The 26,622-nt window shown below is 40.1% G+C and overlaps 1 protein-coding gene across 1 annotated transcript in view; it reads left to right on the top strand.

Moving 5' to 3' along the window:
• The first annotated feature begins 12,074 nt into the window (after positions 1 to 12,074).
• EMC2 (ER membrane protein complex subunit 2) overlaps positions 12,075 to 26,622 on the top strand; it is a 38,022-nt gene continuing 23,474 nt past the window's right edge. Inside the window, exons 1-5 of the mRNA XM_079299767.1 lie at positions 12,075 to 12,197; positions 18,412 to 18,525; positions 19,165 to 19,229; positions 23,391 to 23,476; positions 26,246 to 26,303. Coding sequence (XP_079155893.1) covers positions 12,110 to 12,197; positions 18,412 to 18,525; positions 19,165 to 19,229; positions 23,391 to 23,476; positions 26,246 to 26,303 — 411 coding nt within the window. The 5' untranslated portion in view covers positions 12,075 to 12,109. The remainder of the gene's footprint in view (positions 12,198 to 18,411; positions 18,526 to 19,164; positions 19,230 to 23,390; positions 23,477 to 26,245; positions 26,304 to 26,622) is intronic.

The following is a 26,622-nucleotide window of genomic DNA, read 5'->3' on the forward strand; positions in this document are numbered from 1 at the left end:
CTGTGGTCCAGTATGGTTATCATTGTTAATGTTTTTGTGGAAGCAAAGCTCTGCAACTTTTAGATTTGCATTGTCAAATATTTTATTTACATAGTGAAACATTGTGAAGCATAGTGAAGCAAGGAAACTTCAAAATTGTAAATACCTGAGTCCTTTAATTAAGGAAAACAACAGGCAGACAACGGAAAGAGGGAAAGGTTGCAGTGGTCTGGCTTTTGTGGTCGCTGTGGTGGGTTTTTTACTGGTAAAACAGAGAAGACAGTAGCTGCTAGAGAAGTGGCAGACATCTAGAAAATTGCAGAGAAAAAGGATTATCTGCACAATACAGTTGTGGGTTGAATGCAACCACTGAGCATTCAACAGAAGTTTGTGCCATTTCCAGTCATGTGATAGGCCCTGAGGAGGAGAATATCCAGAAACATTGAAGTCAAGAGAGGCATGCAGTGGAAGAGGAGAGGAAAAACCAGGTTTGCAGATCTGAGCTGATGAGAAGACCCAAAAGACTGATCTGTGATCAGTGACAGCCATCACACAATCAAATGAAACAAAAGGTGGAGAAAAAAGGAGATTCTGTATCAAGGAGTAGAGAAGAAATATAGCAGGCATACTCAATGGTCACATCTTAAGAAGAAATCATCAGGATGTTTAGATCATCAGAAAAAACAAAAGGCAGAGTGATACTGGAAGAAGAGGGAAAAAGTGGGACTTCAGATCCAGACTAAGAGAAGGCAGATCTGCCTTACTGTCAGAGGAGTCCTTGTTATAGATGAATAGATGTGCAGTGACAGATATCAGAAGGATAGAACTGAAAGAGGAGTACAGTGTTAGTTTCAAGCCTCAGAAGAGTAGGCAAAAGGATCCCTGTGGTACCACAAAATGTCCCAAACCCATTCATTTCTTTTGAAGTGCCATGACAATGCTCCTGTTACAATAGATGTGAAATGATTGTATAAACTTAAAGAAAATATTCACAGAAATGCCATAAATGAAAGAAAATAAAACTAGTCATGTGGCATGAAAAAACCACCAGAGATCCATCAGAATAATTTATTAGACTAAATGTTAGGCAGACAGATGATCAGAGAGCTGAATGACTTTGGTGAATTTTCCAAGATGTTCAGACCAGAAGATCTGCAACACAGTGACAAAATGGGAGACACTTGGAAAATCCATTGTCCAAGATAATCTCCTATCCCTTAGTCAACCTGAAAAGTCCACCCATCGCTCTGTTATTGAAGCACACAAATTAGAGAGCTTATGCCAATAGAAGATCATGATCTAAAAGCCAGTCAAGACTATCATGTGTCCTTGAAAACCCCTTGCATGTCTTAGTACAGATTTGTGATGCTTGTTTAGAAGTTTTCAACCACTCTGTGGTAAGTGATAGAGTCTGGCTTTCAGAGAATGGGGCATACAAACCGGAGTAAGGCAAGAGATGGCACAAATGTACTCATTATTTGTCCTTTCACAAAAGAAATCAGTATGTAAGTGAGCCATAAGAAGTTCCTTAAGAGCCCTGAGGACCATGGAGAAAGCTTATGAGCATCAGCCTGGGAGGCATTGGCAAGATATGCAACATCTGTGTTTGGAGCAGATAAGACACAGAGACCCTTGGACAGGCTGAGATCTTTATTCTCTCCCACTAATAACATTCTCAATAGGGTGCAGGTGCCTCCTGTTATTTTGAGGAATTCCATCTAGCTTCTACTGCCAGAACTTAAGAAGCCAAATATGCACAAAGTGCATCCACCCAGTGCACACTATTACATCTTGTAACAGTTGCAGAATGTGGTGGATAATTCACTAGGAAAGCTGGAGGCACGAAGGCATGGTTTCCAGAGTCACTCAAATGCCAATATTATAAATACTATACATATGATGATGATCTGATGCTTTACCTATTTACAGCATATGACAAACTGGAGGTAATTTTGTTTCTTATCAGAAAAATATCTGAATACTGATGAACTCATTAGCTGATCTGAAAATCTGGAAAGGACTCCCAAAGGCAGTGGAAGTCCCAGTTCAAGAGACAAGGGAAATTAGGAAAGTCACACTGGAACATTAATGTAAAATAATTACAGTTTTTTAGACCACTTTATGATCAATAGCATTTTTATAGCACCTTTTGTTATTGAAATTCTTCACATTTTTTTCCTGCTTACTTTTTCTGTCTTTACAGAAAAGCATGAGACGGACAAAAAGTGTTTCACAAAAAGCAACACCACCTGTTTTATTATATGAAATGTAACACATATACTTCTTTCTCCTCTGCATATATACACCAAATAAATATAGCCCATATGGCACTCTGAGTATGTATGTGCTCACATTCATGCCACACATAGTTATCCTTTCAAGAAGTCACCTGCTAACTTGTGCTATCCTGCAAACTGTAAGTGCTCCTACTGCTGCAATACTGTGCAGTAGAAGATGCTTGTCTGTAGGACAGATGTTATCCCTGAAAAAATTCTAAATCTGGTAGTGTATAAAACATTGATTTTCCTGCTGAATTAAGTATTGATTTAATTGGAACTTTTTCTGCCTCCAATCTTGAGATCATGGAACACTATTTCCAAGGCTTGTACATATTGCTTGGTGGTTTGCAATATTTCAGTAATGCCTTGAGGCTTTCTGTTTCATTGCAATTGCATTTACAGCAATGAGCTGTTCAACAAACACTGAGTTTTATTAAACTGGCAAAATATGTGATAAAGAAAGCTAAACAAGCCCACAGTCAGCTGTGCCAAAAATAAACAAATGTTTTCTTTTAAATGCTAAAATAATGACAAATGAGGTTCAACAAAACTAAAACTCAGAATAATTGCAAAACTGAAGTGTGTATAAAATTAAAGTTCAAGAGAAGAATAGTCACACTATCCAGCTGCACTACAGCAGGGATTCATCATCCCATGTGTAAGGAAACCCTTAGCCATTTTCTCCTATCCATGGCCACAGTGTATTGCTCCTTCAGCTTAACTGAGAGATGAGTGCCATCCCTGAGCTGGAGGAAATGATCACTCTTTTCCAAAGCTTTTTAAGGGTTAATTTTCACCTGTCTGTATTGACTGGCTGAGAACCAGAGAACAGTTGTATCAGCACAACAGAGGATGCTCTCAGGATGACATCTGGACAAGACAGGCAACTCCTCACACCCACCTTGCTCCCTAATCTTACCTGTGGCATAAGTATGGTCCTCCTAGAAATAATGCCCTCTACAATCTTTTGCCTTTGCTTTCTTCTTTCCCTTCCCATCTTTTCTCCCATGAACAAGTGTGCAAGAAGAGGAAGCCATGGCCTTGCAGGTGTTGAGATTCTTCAGCCCCCACAGAATGATTCTCAGGTTCATCCTCCAGCCATCTGCAGCAGCACTGCCATATCTGTATTGAGCAGCAGGAAACTCACCCCACAAGTCTCCATGTGCTTTCTGTGTGAAATAAAATACTTCATTCCGTGTTTTGCTTTCAATTGACTACATATAGTTTCTCCTCATTTCCTCTTGTATCCTGTCCTGAGTATTATAAAGCTACAGTTTGCATTTTATGGTTTTATCAAGAGGACCAATATCCAAGATGGGTAATCCAGAGATGAACAGTGAATGGCAAAGGAACTGTTGTCATATTAGAAGGTAAGTTATTGTCCTTTCAACCAAGTAGGCAGTCATAGAAACATGAGATCCACCCACTGATCCAATCCTACTTTGTCCTCCTATTTTGTCTGTTCTTAATACCCTTCACTGACAAAGACTCCATAGCTTGCCCAAGCAGTCTCTTACAACACTTAATTGCCTTCACCATGTTTTTTAACTTGGTGAGCTGCAATTTTTTGCAAATGGAACATGATTGTGACTGATGGAAAATATCTCTTTCACTAGTCAGGGCTCCATAGCTTTCTTTTAAGCTGATAATCTTGTTCAGGACATATGTATTTCAGAGGTTCCTGACAAGAAAATAATGGTAGTTCTTCATGCCAGCAAAGAACTTTCTTCAGACACTCTTGCACAAGTCTGGTGACTGCAGAAGATACACATAAACTAAGGGATATGATAATTTCTTTAACTCACCAATTAATAAAAACTGGCAAATGTCACTTCTTGATAATAGTTTAAGAAAAGAAGAACATCACCAGGGTGAAGAAGGAAGATGCTCAAGAGCTTTTTGTTGAGAACTTTAATAGCCTATTCCCTAAGAGAGAGAGAGAGAGATTTCCTAAAAGCAGCTTCTTATGTCTCATTTTCAGTGGCTGTAGCAAGGCTTAAGAAAGGACAGAATACACCCCTCTAGAGACAGCTCATCTAACTAAACACAGACATTGTCAATGAAGACATCTGCAGCTGAGTTAGCCTTCTCAATTCCCTTTACAGTTAATGTAAACAAAGAGTTGCTTTTGGTTGTGATTCAGTTTATGCCTTGGACACCTTCTACAGGATGAGACGTGCCCCACAAAAGCATAATTTTCTCCAGTGAGTAAAAACTTAACCTTAGATAAACAGCTTGTATATAGGCATCTAGACTGTATGGATTTAAAGCAAAGTGAGAGGAACCCCTCTGCTGCTGACTTTTAACAGGAACAGTTTCCACGGATGGAGTCATTTTATTTGCAGGCAAAATCACAGCCTTGTTTTGGTTAACTTTTTGTGGAACTGAAGTCCATTAACATTCACTCATGCAGATTGTAATGATGTACTGTATATGCTCTTAAAATCTTATATAACCGCTCTAGTGTGTAATAATGTGACCCTAATTAGAAGTTTTGACTATTATGAGGCATTTTCTGCTTAGCTTGTGCTTCTAAAATGCAATTTCTGTCATTCGGCAGCTACGCTGCCAACAACTTAGCAAGGTGGAGGAGATGTGTAAATCATCCCAAATCAAAGCTTGTGACACCCCAGAAGAGTCAAATCTATCTATGAGAAAACTTCCTCCCCCCCCCCCCCCCCCCAGAATTTTTCTTCCAAGATCAAGCAAAGAGGGCAAATTTGAGACTTCCCAGTAGCAAAAGATGCAACTTAGGTTGCACTACAAAAAACATCTGTGGAGAAACTCCCCAGGCCATCTCAGGAGCAGGCTCAGAGCACAGAGGTTTGCACTTGCTGAAATTCTGCTACTATATGTTCTACGTGTTCTACAACTGCTCTTCTAGCTCATTTCTGCCTCCACAAAGAAGCCCCAGGCTGAAGAACCGAATGAAGTAAAGAGTAGATTAACATTGAGAGAACCAGCAAGTGTCTAAATTCAGGATTTTGTAGCAGGGTAAATAGTGAAGATATTCTTGGCCTTTAATGAATTTAATTTGATTCCCAGCTGTTCCATATGTGTGTTGTACTCTTGCTCTGGTAAAATAAAACCACAGCTGAGGTGGCTGCTATTAATACTGATGTGCTTTACTACTGCAATGATTGTGTTCACTGTAGTTCCTCCAGACATGCACCACTCCTTGGACACAGACTCTTCTTTTCTAAACTGTGACTTGAGTAGGAGAACAACTGGTTGGACTGGTAAAACAGCAGCTAAGCTGGCAGTGTGGAAGTTCATAAAGGTTAGCCAAGCAGCTGCAAACAGTTTGTAAGGAAGATGAGGGATTAAATGACAAATAATGAGGTATATATAGCCACTAAATTTCTAAGAAGTCAAGCAGGAGAAGGGTTGGAATACCTAGAAAAATCAGTTTGACACCTCACAAACTTATCCAAACCATAGTAGGACCTGGCAGTGCACAATGTGAGCAGCATGTAAAAGAATTGTATGTGAATTCTAAATAGCAATATGGTTGAATTCAGAAACAAGGACTTTCAATTTGGACAGTTAGATTATGCATAAATGGGGACTAAGTCTTTTGTTTTGCTTTAGGAGTTTAGATAAGTTGCATGAGCTCCCCATATTTTCATTTTCTCATCTGAAATACTGAGATGAGAAACATGTCTACAGAATCTCGTTGTTTTCCTCAATATGAGGTGATGCCTTGTTCAAGCAACAGCATGGAAATAATTTCTGCCTCTGCTGAAGCAAGAATGGATGATCTAACAATGACAAACTGTCACCATAATTTTGCCTTGGCAGGTAGAATAATTGACTCCTCTTTCTTTTTAAGGATATAAACACAAATCATCCATGAATAGCCATGAATAAAACATGCTGCCCTACAAAGAGATCATTTCCTCTCCAAATCCAGTGGTTGCCCAGACAAAATCATCTCAGAAACACCACAAAAATAATGAGATGTAGCTGAACACAAGGAGAGAACTCGAGAAAGGGAACAAAATTAATAAATAAAGATGGAAGAAAGCACAGGAGAATTCTTTGTGAGACAGATATGTGGTTCAGAAATGAGATTTTTAAGTGGTCAGGATGTCAGGAGGGCGTTAAAGAAACATTCCGAGAGCAGACCTCAGCCAAGAGAGAGTACTGTAATTCTCTTAACTTCACTACAATTTATTTCAAGTCAGTCAAAAAAGATCCCAAATGTATATGACACATTACTGCAGCCATGAGGAGATGAGTGACTGGGCTGGGATCTGTAGAGGTGAAGGCAGGACGGAACATCTGACCCTCCCTGACAGCTGCCTGCCGGTCCCCGTCATCCCTGAAGGAATTCCATGGACGTGCTGTGCTGCAGAGCCCAGACCGAGCCCTGCTCTGTCCCGGGAGCGGGGACAGTCCCCGCTCTGCTGCTTCTCTTCTCCTGCGCAGGAGAGAAGGGCTGGTCCCGGCGCCACGGGCACGACACGGCTCCGCTCTGCCGTCTCTCGCAGGGGCCCTGCGGCTGCCGGCACGGACACGAGCCCCGAACCGGCACCGAACCGGGGCTGCTCCATTCCTGCCACCCACCGGCACCGAACCGGGGCTGCCCCATTCCTGCCGCCCACCGGCACCGAACCGGGGCTGATCCATTCCTGCCGCCCACCGGCACCGAACCGGGGCTGGCCCCGTTCCTGCCGCCCACCGGCACCGAACCGGGGCTGCTCCATTCCTGCCGCCCACCGGCACCGAACCGGGGCTGATCCATTCCTGCCGCCCACCGGCACCGAACCGGGGCTGCCCCATTCCTGCCGCGCACCGGCACCGAACCGGGGCTGCCCTGGCCTGATGTCCCCTCCGCAGCTCCCGCCTGACCCCGGCAAAGGCTTCTCGGAACTACAAACTGGCTCACTTTAGATATAAGAAAAAACAGCTTCCAGCAGCAAATTTAAGCTTCGGCAACATATTACAGTTCTAAAATTCTTACACTTCTTTAATACCCACTGGCACAGTTAAGACTCCTCAAAAATTCTTAATTAAGGACGCAGAGAGGTGTCTTTAGGAGAGCAATTCCCAGCTTCTCTACACTCAGCTAGTAAACACGAACTTACACTACCTTATTCTATGGAATCAGAAACTTGGATCTGCTGTGTTTTGTTCACCTCACTGCCATTTTAGAATCGGTCTCAGAAGGCTCTCAGGGTACGGTTTAGAGTATCAAGCTGTAGAGAAAGTGTTGTTGGATTTGCTTAAGGATCACTAACATTGTCAATTCATCGAGTTGATTTATATTTCTTTTCCCCAGCTTTCCAAAATTGTCTCCTCTTTGCCTTTTCCCATGGCACATTGAATGAGGTGATTCTGACATGTTCTCCATTTGTGATTGTCAATAGCCAGGAAGATTTATAGCCTAAGGTTAAAAAAATTCCTCTGGCTATGCTCTCCTCTTGCTCTTTAGCTTAGGAGTCAGAAACAGGGGATTAATTTTCAATTGACTGTAAATAGTAATGCTGGATTAAAAATTTGAAATGATGCCACTTTGCTATGTATGTTTCAATATATAATATTTTGTGTTGGTCAAAATTATATGAAAAAGTCTCAGTTTTTTCAGGATGACTGAAAAAATTGTACTTGCCACTCCTTGCTGTGGTGATGCTGTGATAAAACCTAACAGTATGTTTAAATGTTCTGTATATATTTCCCATCAGAGTAATTCTCTTAAAGCAAATATATTATTTTTTAATCTATTATTTTTCACTTTGGCAAGTTTTAAATTTGCTGTAAAAAATATCTGAAGCTCTAACATTAATAAATTAATGCTGACTATGATCAGACTCAAAGTGACCTATATTAAAGCACAAAGTCCTTAAATTGCATTATTCAGATGTTTTTAATTCTCCATATTTTCCATCCACTTATTTAACTTCTGGGGCTGATCTTTAGCATAACTAAGCAAGACAGTAATATCTTTAAATGCTCCTTACATAAAATGAAGTTTGACCATATTTTGCATCTTAGAAAGCAAATGAATCATTGATCCACACAGAGGATAAATTCCCATTTTATTCATTCACAATATCCATGGATCCTGCATGTGTACATTCTTCCTTGTGCCATGGCTGTCCGGGGTTATTTTCTCCTATGCCCTAGTACTTGAAAGATGCCACCATTGTTATATTACTAAACTAATCCCCCAACGTTACTGAACTAAAATGGGTCCTAGATGCTGTTTATTAGATGATGAGCCCAAATGTCTCTACATGTCCCATATTTCATGCACAGGACACAGACTTCCATGCTTAGCTATATTGGTAAGATGCAAATTAAACTATTGTGGTTTTCTTCCTTAGCAAGTCTGAACAGCAATTCTCACTGGATTATTATTTAACTGACTGATTGGTTTCACAATAAAGAGAAATTTTTTTCAATAGCATACTGAGATAAAAACAACAAAAAATTACTTTTTAGAATTTTTCATTTGGTTAAAAGTAGGTGGTGAGTTTTCTGCACTTTAAAATAATGCCCTCAAACAGCCTGTACTTTTACAATTCATTATGTAAAACTGGGATCCCTACCTTCCTACTTGTTTCCTGTAGAAGTGGCAGAAAATTACACAAGAGCAGAAAATGACAGATCCAGAAAACAGATTTCACATGACTATTCCCTTTTTAGAACATTTTAAGCTTTATTAACAAAACACTTCAAACTTTGAATTAAGTGATGAAGCTCCCTGGCATTAGAAAACAGCTTTGAAAACCACTGTTTTCGTTTCCAAGAAGAAAAAACTTAATACCAAAAACATTTCTGTTTCCAACTATAACAGTATCTAGAATAATGTGATATTGTAACTGTAATTCTTGTCTCTTGGTGAGTGTGGATGGCTTTCTGCTCCACGGTAAGAGCAGAGGTATGCAGTGGAAGGGTCAGTTTTGAGCTTGGCAGAACACAGCATGTGTGATTTTAGGCAAGTTGTTTGAGACCATGTCCAAGAAAGGCAGCAGGCAACACTTACAGTGCATAACTTCAGGGCCTGGTGTCCTCTTACAGTTCAGGTGAAGGACTGCATAACTGGGGAATTGAATAAATCTGGCTAGGAGGGAGATCACTGTGACTGGACTGAGTGCCTGTGGTGTACCATCACCTGCCTCTTGCCAAGACAAAGCTGTGGGTAGGTGCACAAGCACAGAACTAGATGTGCAGGGAACCAAAAGTCCAAACCCCTCCCAAATGCTTCAAACACACATTTCTGAAATTTCAGCTCCTTCAGCATTAGTTGATAGCTGACAGGGCTTTTAAAAGGATCAAAATATTGGATTTATATGCCTACAAGTTCTGTGTGTCCCACATTAGGCATTCCAGCAGCACTGAACTCTCCAAGCTAATTTTTCTTTTTACCTCAGCTATTTCAGTGTTACCCATAATGTGCAGAGCAGGTGTGTGCTAAATTCTTTTTGCATCTGGATAATAATCATTCTGTATTCACTCCTTAACATGTAGAACAAGAATATCAGTTCCCTACTCATATACTATGAGAACAAATATACAAATATTTTTGTAAAGTGTTCAGATAATACAGACACTGGCATTTTAAAATTAGATGGAAGCTATACAAGGTCTAAACAATGTAATCACTTAGAAGATCAAAAAACACTTCAGAGGGAAGAAAAATCAGGCATCCCCCATCTTTCTAGACCACCATTTGAATTCTAGTTTGGGCCTTTTAGCTATCAAAATTGTGATATGTAATTACACTGTAGATAGTATTAAGAATTAATAATTTATTCTAGTAAGAGGAGAAACATAAATAAACAAAGCATTATTGATACTAAGATTAATTTTTTGATGGAGCTACGGGAATAATTTTGAGTATGGAGTCTGAGGGATTCCCCATAAAATATCTTGTCAGAATTAAATGTCAAACAATTAAGTTTTTGGTGATATTTTCTAAAGCTCAGTGCTTTTAATACACGGGAAGTTAAAAATCCATCACCTTTTTTTTTTTTTTTCCCACTTACTTCAGCAGAGCTCCATCTATTTTTTAATCAACTATACAGTATTGAAATCGAGAGCTTTGTTTACTAAGAAACACTTCATCTCCACAGCAGAAGCTGTGATAATAGTGGAGAGAGCACAGGTGAGGATGGCTGGCCCCACTCCTGTCTGCAGAGCCCCTCAGGGCTTCTCTGACCCACGGTCATAAATTTATCCCTGTGGTGGTTCACTGCCCACGGGGTGTCTGGGGCACACAAAGAGTGCATTGGTTTTGCATGCCCTGGTTTTTGTTAGCAGGGAGACCACAGCTGCTGGAAACTCTCCTCATGTCCAGCAGAGCCCATGGCTGATGGCTCTGAGGATGGACAGGCTGCTGGCCAAGGCTGGGGCAATGAGAGATGATGGTAATGCCTCTGTCATGACCTGTTTAAGAAGGAAATCTAAACAAAGTCAGGTATTTCTCTTAGACAAGAGGACAAGATGAGAGACGAGATGAAATAAAACAACATGGCAACACCAATGTCAGTGGAGAAGGAGAGGCAGGAGGTGCTGCAGGTGCCAGAGCCGAGATTCCTCTGCAGGACTTGGTGAGACCATGGTGAGGCTGCCGTGCCCTGCAGCCCATGGATCCGTGGGGATGCAGAGATCCACCCACAGCCCATGGGGATCCATGGGGATGAGAGATCCACCCACAGCCCATGGATCCGTGGGGATGCAGAGATCCAACCCAGCCCGTGGGAATGGTGCCCATGCCGTAGCGGGGGATGCCTGGAGGAGGCTGTGGTCCAGTGGACAGAGGGGCCCTGGTGCCAGGCTGGAGCAGCCTGTCCTTGCTGGACTGCAGCCATGGAGAGTGACCCGCACCGCAGCAGCTCTGGGAGCGCTGTGTGCCCGCGGAGGGACTCACGCTGCCGCAGCTGCGGCTTGGCCGCTGCTCCTGGGAGTGGATCCACACCGGAGAAGTTCACGGAGAGCTGTGTCCCGAGGGAGGGACCCCACAGCCCCCCAGGGAAGGATTGCTCTCCCGAGCAGCGAAGAGAACCTCGGTGATGGAGTGATCAAACCCCCGTGCCCTGTCTGCCTGCACCGTCGGGGAGAGGAGGCAGGGGCTCAGGGGCAAAGGTGTTTTAAGGACTTATTTTACTTCTCATCATCCTCCTGGTTCTGTTAGTAATACACTCAGTTCGTAACCTTAAAGTTGAGCCTGTTTTGCCCTTGAAGTGTTTCTCCCTATCCTTGTCTCACTCATTAAGCGTTGGTTAATTTTATTTGTTCCCCTCCCCGCTGCCCAGCTGTGGCAGGGGAGGGTGAGCGAGAGACTCTGGTGAGTGCCTGGCGATGGGCCAGTGTCAAAACACGACACAGAGGCACCGATGGTTCACTCTTGACGGTTCATGGCCCTCTCCAGGATGCCAGGGGCAGGAAAAACACTGGCAGTTCTCATGCTGAACCCACACACCACACCGGGCACCTCTGCGCCCGGCGCGTGTTCAAGCCGTACAACCTCAGCCATGCGAGACGGTCCCGGACAGTTTATGTAACACAAGAAATTAACCTACAGCCCTTAGTGCCACCTGCAGTTTGGGCTAGGAGGTTTTAACCCTTGTGCCACGGAGCGCCGCGGACTGGGGATCACGCGTGTCCCCGTCACTGCGCTCCCGACGCGAGCAAGGGCTGACAGAGCCCAAAGGCCCGGCGGGACAGGGCCCGCTGCCTGGTGCTGCGGCCCTTCGGCGGCCCCTCCAGCGGGGCCTGGCCGTGTCTGGCCGCCGCGACGGTGACGGAGGGGACGGAGGGGACAGAAGGAGCTCCGCGCAGCCCGGGCCCGCACCGTGGCCCGCTCGCCCCGCCGCGCCGGCCCCGCTCCCGCCCTCCCGCCAATGACGGCCGGCGCCGTCACCGCGCTGCGTCACGGGGCGGCCGCCAAGATGGCGAAGGTGTCGGAGATGTACGACGTGACTTGGGAAGGTAACGCCGCGCAGCCGGCGGTCCCCGCCCGGGGCAGGGTCTGCCCGGCCCGACCGGCCCCCGGCGGCGGGCAGAGGGCGGCGCTCCCGGAGCGCGGCGGGCCCTGGCGGCGCCGGGCGGCCGTACCCAGGCCCGGGGAACAGCAGCGAGGGGCGGCGGTTCTGGCGGCCGCCGGCTCCTGGGGCTGCGGGCGACCGCGCCACCTGTACTCGGTCCCTCGGTGCCGCAGGTCCCCGGGCGGTGCCGCGCACCCGGCCCCGAGCGCCCCCGCTGCCCCGGTGCGGGCGGGCCAGCCCCTCCCCGGCTCCCCCAGCCCCTCCCCGGCTCCCCCAGCCCCTCCCCGGCTGCCCCAGCCCCCCCCCGGCTCCCCCAGCCCCTCCCCGGCTCCCCCAGCCCCTCCCCGGCTCCCCCCGGCTCCCCCAGCCCCTCCCCGGCTCCCCCCGGCTCCCCCAGTCCCCGCTCGCCTCCGCTCAGCGGGGTCGGACCCGCGTCCCCAGGGCCCGGCCGGCGCCGCTTCCCGGCCTTCTCCCGCTGGCGCTTACCAGCCATAATGGTCTCTGGGCAGGGTCAGCAGTTTGTTCCACAGTTCATCCTTTGGAGAACTGCAAATTACCTGATACTCTCCTAAAACTCGATCATAAGCGTTTGTGGGGAAACTTCAAGAATGTCTGAAGTGACCAAAAAAGTTTTTGAGAATCCCACCCTCCGGGTCTTTATAGCTTTCACGTCTGTTCGATCACAAAGGTGATTTAATTTCCATGTAGCAGTACTGTCTGAGCTTTACTGGACGTTCTCAGTGGTTCTTTTTTCATAACCGGTATTCACATGTGGGCACAATACAGCACTCGAGCCCTTTGCAGTCTCTCCTATGAAGAATAAGTGAATGATGTATGATAATAATTTTGGCCATAAAGGGGGAACCTTTTGATATGTACCATGCCTTGCAAACATTATAGTGAAGATAATGCAGAAAGAAGCTGTGTGGACTTGGGTTTTCATTTATGTACTGCCAATCTCTGAAGAAATAATTGAGTACTAGAATAATTCCTTGATCATGAATTAATGATTAGTTTGGTTTTGAAGCTAAGAGGAGGAACATTGTATGGGATGTATTTTAGCAAATTCTAGTAACTTGCCTATTGAAATAATTCCCATGATGTGTTTCCTGTACCTTTTTCTGTAGGGTTGAAGCAAAACAAAACTGAATTTCAAACATTCAGGCTTTGGCTCAAATTGCATTAATCTCAGAAAAAAATTTTAGCTGGTATTGAAGAAAATAATCATGTAACTTAATTAAAAATGATGAAGAAGTGAGCTTGCACTGTGTCTGGAGATCAGTATATATATAGTTAATTTGACTTTGGTATTTAGTTGTATCACCATGATGTCATTAGACTAGTTGGGAAAACCATGACTGACCATTCTTCTATATCTCTTGAATGAAGATATAGTACTTGTGAGGCTCAGCTTGGATGAAGATCATATATCTAACATATATCTAAGGTGTTATTGTTAGTTTTTCACAGAAGTTGCCCTAAACCACTTTGTGTTGAAAAATTTCCCAGTGTTTATTTTTCTTGAGCAGATGTTGTTACAAAATGCAGGCAGTTGTCTGTTTTTTGGTTTTTTTCCTCTTGTTCTTGGGTATCAGTGAGAGAAAATAGAAATGGACATGTCTCTGTACATTTAGCCCTCCACATTTTGTTTCAAAGAGTTCTGACTGACAGTTGTGGCACTGTGCTCGGTGTAGAGTTTTGCATATGGGTGGGGTTGAATGAGAAGTTTCAAAGGACCGACTGATAAGTTTTATCATATAAACTTCTCAGTTTGTCTGTTCAAGTGTACATCCGAATGAAAGGCTGGTGTGTGTTGGTACAAGGGACTGTCTCCACTTTGGAAGCATGCATTTGAAAAATTTTGTAATTTTTTCTCTATTGCAAGAGATGAAAAGTAAAGTGAAAAAGGAGTCATGCAACAGACCGTGCAAGGACTCTTAGAAAAGATAACTTTTCTCTGTGTGGGCTTTAAGAGATCCTGGTGCAGCAAAGCTTTTCATGAGTGAGGTGATCCCAGCAGTGTTGTGACCTAGTTTCTAGCAAAAAACTTGAACACAGTTCTGGGAATTTTATGTAGCTTATTTTGAGTCTCTCTAAAATACCTAATTTATGTGAAACCAGGTGTATGGTTGATATGTCCTTTATATACCCAGGCTCTTCTAAACAAGACATTTTATACTTACATACTACTTAAAGATGAATCACCAATTCAAGGTTAGGAAAGAAGAATAGCATGTAAAAAATGAAATAGTTTGTACCTTGCTTTGTTTTTCACTCAGGTTCTTTGAGACAGAGGTAGAGAAGTTTAACCATGGTTAAATTTTTTAGATACGTGTGTGGTACATGTTGTTAGGAAAGGTAACTGAAAATATCTATTTTTTCTAGTGTGGGAGCTGTTCTTATTTTTCTTTCTTTACTTTGTTGCTGTATTGAAAGGGAAGCTTATATGTTATGTAACATATTTTACAGTGAAGCTTGTTTACTTAACACAAGGCGCTATGTTACTCCATTTTTTTTTTTTTTAAAATACTGGTACTAACTATCCTAAAGAAAATGGCATATTTCCTGCTTTCTTCATAACTCAAAGAATTAGAAACTATGTGGAGTGACAGAAAGCCAAAAACTGCAAGTGCAGCTAAGGAGCATGATGTAGTGGGCTTGCACACCTGGTGATGTGCAGCCTCTTGCTAGGACTTTCTTAAGCTATGTAGAAATCCATAGAATAAATATTTGTCATATATTCAGTGATACATTAAAGATGAATTTGACCCATGAGCAGAAATATTAAAAATAAGCAAACATCTGTGTAATTTAATTTTAGGAGCGAGTTTTGGAGTACAAAAGTGTGAAATTAGCACAATCTGCAAACAGGCAGCTGTTCAAAAACTATTAAAATAACAATTGATTTTCCCAGAAAATGCATCTGACATACTGTCAGAATTGGACAGAATAACCCAGGTTTTCTTTTCTTAACCTAGCACAGCAGCATAATGGTGTTAAACACATCTCACCCTGCTAAAGGGATGCAGCAACTTTCACCTGTCACTGCTGAGCTTTTTGGGGATCTTTGAGTGCTGTCATGGCAACTCTTGTTTCAGTCAGTAATTCTTTTCAGTGGAAATCAAAATGAAAAAGAGAAAGTAATGGCATATTCTTTAAACTACCTTTATTTTTGATATAAATTGAAAAAGTGCAAGAAGTATTTTTAAAGCTTTTTTTTTTTTTTAACTCTGCCTGAGTTCTTCTTGCCTAAGTTCTCTTAAATTAGTATTGCTATTTTCTATATTAAAAATTGCACTACCTTAATAGTGACACTTTCTTTACCATAAAACCCAAAGTTTTCATTACCATGTTCATGTGAGACTTTTTTCGAGAAACCCTTTGTCTTTTTTGAAAATATCATAAAATTCTTTGTATGATGAAGTTTAACGGTGTTTATATTTCTTGCAAATGTGTCTGTCTGGGAAGATACATACATACAAAAAGAGAAAACTACAAACGAAATTTAAAACTGAGCACTTCTATCTTTAATGTCTCCAGTCATTAGAATCCACTTTAGGTGACAAACTCCCTTTCTGTGACTTAGAAACTGAATTCATATTTAGTTCATATAGAAAGTCTCTAGGAAACAGGAAACAGTCTGACATTTTATCTCTCTAATAAGCTGTGCAATTAACTGTTTTTTGATGTAGATTTGTTGTATTATGTGCTGTCTTGCTTTCTTTTAGCTATTCCTAATTTTCAGTTGTAATCAAAGGGCCAGATCAATTTACTTTAGGTGTTATATGTGGATTTATGGGTTTACAGCAGGCAAAGGTGCGATGCTGGTTTGTAATTTTTTTTTTTAATTGAAGCCCTTTTGACAGCAGAGTTGCCAGGATTAAAGGCAGCATCTGCATCAGGCAGGTGTGACACCTGTGCCTCTGTCTGCACCTGCCAGATGAGGGTGCACAGAGGTGGGCTGTTGCTGTGGGTGAAGATTTGGTGTCTGTAACAGAGAATCAATGTACAAATCAATGTATGTAACAGAGAGTCAATGTACAAATCAATATATGTAACAGAGAATCAATACAATGAGCTGTGGAAGTGTAATGGCTGTGGGGCCCCTGAGTGGCTGCCATGGTCAGCTATATGCCAAGGTGACATTTTGGAGTTTGCAATTCCCATCTGCCCCAAAGTGGTGATTTCCTTCATTTCATCAGGTGCTTTTAGATCTCAAGGACTTGAAAACTGTGATCCAGTTCATCAGTGGAAATGTAGGTAATTATAAGAGGATTATTTCATGTCTGGTTGCTTAGGCCAAATGAACTGACACCTTACAGGATACAAAAATGAAACACGGGTTTTGTCTCCTGGCCTGAGGTAGACTTCTTGTATGGTTTTAGGCAAAAACAAACATTGTTGTAAGTGCCTCTATTCCTTAAAATTTGTAACATTTTGATTTACATGTGCCATGCCTGCCAATTTAGAAAAACCCAAGTCTAAAACAATTGTATCAACTGCTCAGCATCATCTTATAGGTGGCAGGAGACTTGTAATTAATCTAGACATTTCTTTACCTTCCTTTTTTTTTCCTTCTAAAATCCCTTATTTCTTGTGCGCAGCTTTAAATTATATCTTCAAGACTTAAGTTATTGTCTGACTCCTTTGATAGATTTTTCAGTAAAAAAATTCATTGTTTGACAATATTGTAAAAATCTTGTATAATTTTCTGCAGTTCTTAGCGTTTTCTTTCTTCTGCCTTTTACACAAAATTCAGTATTTCTAAAATTAATAAATCTCTCATTCATCAGCTGATGTTCTATTCTTTATCCTAAAGGTTTTTTCCATTGTTGTAAATGTTGGACTTGTGTGATGAATGGTAGATGTACTGTCTGTTAATACATAATTCAGACACGATTCCATTTGGAATCATACTGGAATGAAGGCATTGATAATTTCCAAGTAAATGAGTGGGTGGAAATTAGACAGCTTATTTATTTTTTGGCGTTTAGCTTGTCAGCTTTTGTGAATGTTTGTGTTCACTCACATTCTTGCCGTCTAACGTTGAATTTCCAGGGACCATCATATGTCTAGAACCATTTAACTTTGCCCATGCATATGAAATGTAACCCTGTGGTGGTTTTGGTTGAATTTCAAAACACAAAATGTAGCACAATAAGAGTCTTATGAGTGATCTGAGATCACTTCAGGTAGATGGAACAACTTCCAGTGCTCAATTTTTAACTGTCATGTACGTTAACTCCATGTTTTGAAGTGCAAGAAAAACTGACAGTGTTTAGATCTATCACCCTATTTGTTTTTCCAGCTGTTATAAAGTTTTATAAAAATACTAGCAACAGTTTTCCTAGTACCTTCTTATTAGCAAAGCCACTATCTAGTAATTAAAACTATTTTCCTTAAGTTTTCTCAAAATTTGTTTTTGTGTATAGAACAGCTATGCGTATATAAATGTAGTGTATATAAAATCACACATGCTTAGCAATTTCCTGATCTAGAGCATAAATAAAGCTCAGGCAAGGTAGTGTTCTCTGGCTGACCTGATGAGTGTGCCTGCTCTCTTGGAGAACTTAAATGTACTCTTGAAACAAAAATCCTAATAATAAAATAAACTGTAGTTTCTATCTTGCTTAGGTAAGCAGTGATATTTTTTGTACCTTTGGACACTTTCCTGGTGTAGAAAGCCTTCACATCCATCTGTACCTTTATTGAAGCTCCTTATGTAGGATTATTCCTTTCAGAGTAGAAATTCTAATGTTTTTTCTAAAATTTCAAGTGAAATTTTATCCACCTGTAGCAGAAATGCACTTTTAGTTTGTTTGTAGATGTGTGAAACTACTCGGGAGAAATCTTTTGTAGCCTATTTTACCTAACAATGGATAAATTTTAGTATTTATTGGATAACTATATATACATTTTTTACTGTGTATGTTGTTGCCTGAGAGACTGCACACTTAGGAGTTGAATTGATTGTGTTAGAGCCTGATCACAGGTTTCAGAGACCTGTTCTCTACTATTTTTTTTTAATGTTAGTAGAAGTCACTTTCTTAGCTCTGTTGCTCTTTAATCCCATTCTTTAGGTGTGTATCTTATCATATGCACATTCAAATTCCTTTACTATCTGAAAATCTCATTTTTTTTCTCCTGTTTGCTCACAGATATGCGTGATAAAATGAGGAAATGGAGGGAAGAAAACTACCGAAACAGTGAACAGATAGTGGATGTTGGAGAAGAGTTAATTAATGAATATGCATCTAAACTTGGAGATGACAGTAAGTAAACAATCATTATTTTAAAAGTTTCCTTGTCTGATTTGGTTGTCTTTTTTCAGTCTCAATTTTATTTAACAGTATTTATATTGTGTTTTGGTACGTGCTGGTGTTGATGAAATATGTATTACTTTGTTAGTCTAACAGGATTTTAGAATTCCAAGAGCTTATTTCTTTTCCAAATGTGGGCTGTAGTGAAAACAGCCATAAAAATTACCTGAAAGAACTGTTAGCTTAGTATTTAGACTGCAATGTGAAAACTTATTTTGAAACTGTTACTTAAATATTATTTGCCTGACTTTTTGTTCTTCAACACTATGGCAGAAATTGAGACAAATCCTCACAGGAATCTGTCTAGAACATGGCAGTTATGATGTTGGGAAAAATAGAGAATTAGAGATTTTTTGCCTTTCAAGATGTCAGAAAGTACTTTGGCACTAAAAGCGCTAAATTGCTTAAAAAAGCTTTTGATTAATTCCAGCAGTTTCTTAATTTGTTTGTGTTTCAGCTGTGATTCATGGGAGTAGAAGGGGAAAAATGTACAGACAGATTTAATTAATCCTGTTTACATGATAGGTGCTTCCTATTATCTTAAACAAACCCCAAACTAATTATCTGCATTTATTGTCTCTTTGTGTCCAGTTTGGATAATTTATGAACAGGTGATGATTGCTGCCCTGGACTGCAGTCGAGATGATTTGGCCTTGGTAAGTTTTCAAGTTGACTTTTCTTTCACACTGTGTGTATTCATCCTGGGTGTCTCTTCCAGATAGCTTTTTGGAAGTTACAGGATATTCTGAACTCCATAGCTTGGACTGGTAGAAAGAATATCTATCAAGAAATACACAGCTATGAAGAAACTGCCACCACCTACCTCCTCTAAGGCATAACTTTTGTTTAGACAGATCACATCTCTTCCAATAGCCATGAAAATATTTACAGCTACTCTGGTATGGGCTAAAGGTCAAGAATAATATTGAAGTTGCCATATTGTACAGAGAGTGTTTGTTTATTGAAAACCTCTCAAGTTATATTGGTTTTCTGAATGTTTTGATGGGTAAAATGACCCATCTTACATATCATGTTATATGTCATGTTGGCTACCACCAAAAAAGTCACTGACATATTTGAGCAGGTCTTCAAGATAAATAAAGAGCTGGACTGCATAATGTATGAGGAAATGCTGGGAGATCTGTGTTAAGTCTTAGGAAACTGAAGAAGGGATTTTTGAATATGTGCTAATGGGAAGGAAGGTATGAAGAAGGTGGGCATGTACTTTCATAGGTGTGCAACAAAAGATGAGTATGGGGCATAAACTGCAGCAAAGAAACTTCCACTTACACTTCAGGAAAAGCTTAGTGAATGCATTATGACAAATGGCACATTGGAGCTGTGGAATCTCCTTTGGAAATGCTTAAAAATAAATTGGGATATAGCTCTGCACTCCCTTGGAAATGTTCTGTTTTGAGTGGGGATTTGGATCAGGCGACCTCCAAAAGTCCCTTGCAATCCAAGTTATTTAGTGATTTTTGATAAAAATATAGTTAATCGATATTTGAGTTTTGTCAATTTGTATGCAAATTTATTTGAATGATATATATATAAAATTGAGAAAAGTAGTGAAACAAACAAACAAAACAATCCAGTCAGCATAGCTAATCCTTAAAAGGCAAAAACAGGAGAAGGCAAAAGTTTGTCTTATAGGAAAATTATAATAATCTTTTCACCCCTTCTTTACAAAACAGAAGAAAACAGAGGCTTACCTTGTGCCCTGAAAGCCATCAAGCTTGAGCTTACTCTAAGTAAAAAGTCATTTTCAGGACCCCAGTTCTTTAGTGAGAATTACTCCTCCAGTTCCTTGTTCTCTGTCAGATGACAAAATAGCTCATAAAATCTTTGAGGTTCATGTGATGCCATGTGGGTAAAACTTAAATGCAAAGGGTCAGACTAGAGGATAAAGTTGGGAGAAGGGCAGTTTGAGAGTAGGCAAAACTAGACAGGGTATCTGGCATCACATAAATATATATGGTGAAATGGAATATGCTGGAAAATATAGTACAGGACTTTGAACTTGTGAACCCACTGAACTTCCCTTTCTTTTGTCCCTCAGAAGAAAATACTGTTGTATTATAGCAGTTTGTTTAAAAAAAAACAAATAGACTTACTGTTTAAATAAATACATTTCTTTGTCCTGATTTATATGTAAAACAGATTTGGTCTTTATTTTCAGAGTCTTTTGAAGAAGACTTTCACAAAATTGTTGACGGAGCCAGTGTTGAAAGATCAGTTGTGAAACACTCTTTGTTTTCACTAACCCTGGCAGGGAGTTTAAATTTCAGTGTATGTGCCCTTTAAGGAATATTGCTTGAGCTGAGGGAATGCAACATTTTATATGCAGCTCAGGAATGAGATTAAAAGCATAGGTGGAAATTTAGACTGTTTTTTTATTTTTTAATTTGATTGATTTGTAATAAAGAAGTAGTTGATTCAAACAAGTTATCTATGGCACTTCACTACAGCTGTAGCTCCAAAGTAGACAAATAGCTTTGGCACTTCTCTTTTTCAGCAGTGAGCTTTTGACAGCTGGGATGCATTTTGCTTAGGGGGATAGGTATCATCTACATCAAATGAGAAGCTGAGGTAATTCTCAGTGTCATTTCTCTGACTTGATTTTTTATTTTTCTTTTTCTTTCCTCTATTATTATTTGTCCTTTCTGTCCTGCACAAAAAGCCCATGTGTAGTGCATGCCCCTGCTGCAGCCAGCTCAGAGTTCATGCAGGTGGTTTAATGCAATCACCTCTTGTTGGTAGCACTTGCATTACCAGTGTTTTATGAGGTCCAGCTTTATATTTCTCTCCCTTTGTCTGATGTTTAAAAAGTTAGAAAGCAAATTAAGTGCAAGTTAAAGTTTCACATGCACGTTCTGTTTGCCATTCTAACTGAGAATTCTGAAAGAATCTCACAAGTAAATTATAGATGTGGTGAAAAACCAGTCCTCAATAAAATTAATTATTGTGGAGATTACAAGTCCTATTTAAAAAGAGGACATTTAAAAAGTGCTGCTGAATCCAGAACATTTTGAAGATACAGCTAGTTTAGTTTATTCATGCACCTTTGGTTTTATCAGTGTTACAGTGAGTTGTTCACAAGTTTCTTACAACTTTTCCTGTCACTTTATTGTGTCTGATAGCTTTATCTACAGGAGTAGATTTGGCCCCTGGTCTGCAGTGTTCAGTTGAGTAATGGTTGTGTAGTGAGATCTAATGTGAACAATTCTGGTCTTGCATTACTCCTGCACTTGAGCACTACTTTCATATTGTCAGTGAGGATTTTTTAGATGTAAAAGTCCATCCATTTAGTATTGTAATGTTACAACTTTTGTTATTAGTACATTTTTGTTTTAGTACATGTGTTTATAAAAGTTGCTCTCCTTCAGGGTTCACTGATCACTGGACCACGGGATGGATTTATTGTATGCAAAAGTTCTTTTTAGAGTCTACAAGGTTGTCTGGATTTTAAAAGCTGGATTGAATCTACTTTTCTAGAGTTTTATGTAAATTTTCCTGACTCTTAAGAATGGTCAGAGATTAGTTCAGACATCATGTAACACGCTGCTAAGTACATGCAGTTTTTCGTGACTAGAGCAACAGCTGTTCACCTAGACATCACTCAAAGTGCCAGTAAGCAATTTCTGCACTAAGCCTGAGCCTTTCTATGTGAAATTGCATTGTCAAGATCTTGGTTCATTGCAAATTAAGTTCATTGTGATGAAAATGCATGAGGCTAAGCATCACAGCTTTGGTCATTGTTGCTTTTCTCTCTTCTATTTCTTAGCATGTGGGAGAGATGCAAATATTCCTCTTGGATGTTCTTTAGCAACCTGTTTATCTACAGAAACAAAGAGGGATCCTACTAACTGTTACTGATTTGTACTTTTCTCTTTGACCAGTGGATTTAATGAGATGGAACAGATTATGTAGGTAGGCGTCTGCTAGAACTTTAGGTCTGAAGAACGAGTTTCTAAGTTGAGTTGCATAAATAAGTGCCTGGAGGAGAAGGATTCAGTGTGAAGCTTCTAACATGATACACACCACTAGTCTGTTTGGAGAGCCTGTGGACTGTCCTGCCTCCCACTGTCATGAGTCAGCTACTAACTTTACAGGGCTATTTAGTGACATTCATGATATGGTTACAAGTTAATGTGCTGTAGGGAAGTTGTGACTCAGTCCCTCTACCAAACATCCTCTTGCTAATCCAGAAAGATCTGCCTGTGATTAATTCTTTTTATCTAGCCCAGGTGTCTCATTGATTTCAGGCATTAAAAATTATGCCTCTTCTGCCAGCAGGCTGTACCCAAGCCAGTGGCAAACATTTTCTTTGGATTTCAAAGTTTTGTTTAAAAAATAAACAAAGAGCATTGTCTTAGCATATTTTGTTCCATTGTGAAATATCCATTTATTAAAGAAGTATTACTTTAACTCTTGCTGTCTTTGGATTTTTAACTGTCTTGTGTCACTGTGGGGCAACTAAATAATATTCAAGTTTAAATAGTGTCAGAACTGTTTCAGTAGGTGAGTGTAATTTTCTGGGCAAATAATTATTTCCAAGGGAGCCTGGCAATCTAATGCCCTGTATGGAAGATACTTCTTAAAATTAGTCATCCAACAGACAGAATTTCAATTTCCAACCTTCTCTGTATCAATGCATTTTTTTGCTCATTTTAAAAGTTGATGTTTACTTTTACTCAGAACTGGAAGGCAGGTAGTTGAATTATGGGTCAAGGCCTTTTTTTTTTTCTTCCAATTTTTTCTTCTAGCTTCTGTGAAGATAATTATACTCACAATAGTATTTTTGGTTCTTTGTATAGTTCTGTCTTCAGGAACTGAGGCGACAATTTCCAGGGAGCCACAGAGTTAAACGATTAACTGGAATGCGATTTGAAGCTATGGAAAGGTAAAATCTGAGTTTTAAAAAACTTTCTGTCTGTAAAAAATGTTTGCTCTTTCTTAAAAAAACATATAGTTGTTATAAAATGGCAAAATAATTCTAGGCAGTTTCTTTATAGGAAATAACAGATTAGATATCTATATTGCATTTTTGCAGGTACTATGCAGTGTTTCACTTTTGCAGTCTTCCCATCAGAGATCATAGTTCAGAGGGATCTCTTACTTCACAGCATAAGTCATTATACAGTAGAACACTGCACAGTTGGCAAATCCTGTGAGGTGTAAGTTTCATCTGAGAGAGCTGGGGCAGCATATGAAAATCAGTGCCAGCAGGGTTTTTTTGCCTTAATTGTTCTTCTGTACTCGTAATTACTGCAGGGTGCAACTCTTTGCCCTTGTTTCCTGAGTGTGGGTAAATGAACTTAAAAAGGATTAAATCTATAGATTTTGTTATAGAAACAAAACATATGGAATACAATGGCAGAACAAAAAAATCATACTGACCTTTTTGAAATATCTTGTAGAAGGGTTATAACATACTAAGTTTAACAGAAATTACTAAAATAATGAACACATTAAGCCTTTGCAGCTTTCTAAATGAATCCTCGGGACTTGAGGATGAGAATGTACTTTATTGTATGCATTTCTCCTTGAATACATCTTTGTTGTCAACATTCTGTTCTATAACACTTGTCTTGGGTGTTAAGAATGATTTCCAGTGCCTTTGAATCATAGAAGTCTGTTCCATGCCACATTTTGCAGTTTGGAGCCTTTGGGCCATATTGATAAAAAGGAATTGGAAGTACACCCTAAATGCTTTTTAAAAAGGTACTTAGCATATGTTCTTCATCCATTATATTATTTCAAAATTAGCTTTGAAAATGGTATTTGATATGAAACATTGATACTGAAGTCCATTGGAATAAATGGAATAAATGGCCTCCATTCACAGAAGCTGGCTCAGGGCAACCTGATGCTTCTCACTTCAAATAAAGTGTGTATTTTTGAAGAATTTCCATTATACTTAGCTCTCGTCTTCATTTTAGATATAGTAGGAAGACAGAGAATGACAACAGTTCTTCCCCCTTCCTGAAACCTATTCAGAAGTGCAATAGATCATAATTCAGTTCAGGCTTATGTGACTACATTAAAGATGTTATTGCATAGGAACTGATCTTTGTGGGAGATGACTACTGCACAAAAATCATGTGTGGTTTCAGCAATGAAGCACTATTGAGCAATAGTTTTCTGAAAGTGCTCATCAAAGTTCTAACAAAATGTCTCTATCAGATCAGGTCCTTGAGGTAAGAGTATCAGGGAGAAGAGAAATTAACAAAAACTGAAGTTTCATGTCTATAGGTTTTCTCTAGAAGTCAGAGCAGAAAGAGTCTTCAGCTTGGGGTTTGTTTTGAGCAAGAGCCCATCTGCAGGTGCTCTAAGCCTTGCCCTGGAGGAGTCTGTCTGTCTCTCCTGACTATAAAAGAAGTTTAGAAAGATTTAGGCTGCAGGCATCATGATTCACCTCAGTTGAAGAAAACTTTTTATTAAATTCTAAGTGACTTGTAGGATCTAGGGAGGATCCCACACTCCCCAACAGGAAGACAAAACAGTGTAGCCTTTGTAGACTGAGGCATCCATGTAGACCCTTGCTGATAGAAAAGAATAATGTTCTGGAACTTCACCAGAAGTTCAGAGCTTCATCAGATTCAGTCTTCTAAAACATGTTTGACAAAGCAGCAAGTTAACAGAGAACACAAATTTTCAGCACGTCTGCTCAAGTCTGTAGCAGTCGCCTTCTACTCGTTTCTGCTTTTGTGTTTCCTTTCACACTAGTTCCTGTACTCATGGTAGCTGGAGTGAACAGCTGAGCTCTGATAATGTCAGCAGTACTTAGGGAAGTGTGAGTGTGTAAATGAGTGTATAAGGTGATGTCTAAGGAGTGTGAACATCAGAAATCAATCAACAGTATCTCTGACCAACTACTTGTCAAACTACACATGAAGACACAATGTATGCCCTAGTTCTGTGGTGACAGTACAAAAGCTGTATAGTGAAATGTGGTTTGAATTGACTTATTTCATTGTATATGGCCATGGACACAGGCGACTGAACACACAGAGCTGTTTCCCAGAAGGTTTGAAGGTTTGAAGTGCTCATAGCACCTGAAGTAACCTGTTTCAAACATACTTTAGATTGCAGAATTAATTGATGAACAAATTAAAAAGTGGAATATGGTGGAAAACATTTTCTGTAAAGATTTATGTTATAATCTGTGGTAGACTCCTGTTTGAGTCTTCCAGTTTTCTGTATACAGCTGCTTATACTTTTTAAAGTCACAACAGAAGGAACTTGAAATGAAGTTTTAAGTTACAACAGTGAAGTGGAATGTAATTATTTTGGATGGCTTTTCAAATTTTGGAGTTTCTTTTTCTTGGGAGATGTGAAAGTGGGAGTAGGGATGTGATAGTTGCACTGTTGGATAGACATAAAGAGAACAGGCAGGAGGGTGAGATGCTGGGTGTAAAATACCTAAGTTGCTGCTAAAAAGAATTTGATGAAGCAATTGCTATATGTTTTTCTTAATTGGTGACAAAAAATACTGCTGCTAATACTTAGCACTGTCTCAAAAGAATTTTGTGTAAATGTAGTTGCTTAGTATAGGTATATTATATTTCAGTATAAAAAATGCAGGAGGGTTAATAACTATTACAAGGAGAGTAAAAAGGTTGGGCGTTCTGTCTTAGCAAAAATAAATGTGAATGATTTCTTTGTACAGGTATGATGATGCTATCCAGTTATATGACAGAATTTTACAAGAAGATTCAACCAATACAGTAAGTTTAAAAGATCATTCTAAAGTGCAGTGATGTATTGTTTGAAATTGTGACTTTATTTTCTGTTTCAGTGGGGAAAAATGTATTTTTGTATATTGTATTATTGTATCTATTTCCTTTAGTCTTCTGTTATAATAACCAGTGTTCTCTTCATTTCATGATGGGAAGGTGTGTGTAATACCTGCTTAAACACTGATTGTAGGGGAGAGAATATAACTAGTGATCTTTCCAGAAGTCTTAGTAGTATTTAGAGTTGGACCTTTTGAACTCTTTCATTTCCCAGAATATCCAGCATTTAAAGGACTAATATGGTCTGCCA

The sequence above is a fragment of the Erithacus rubecula genome, assembly GCF_903797595.1.
Source record: "Erithacus rubecula genome assembly, chromosome: 3".
Lineage (NCBI taxonomy): Eukaryota > Metazoa > Chordata > Aves > Passeriformes > Muscicapidae > Erithacus > Erithacus rubecula.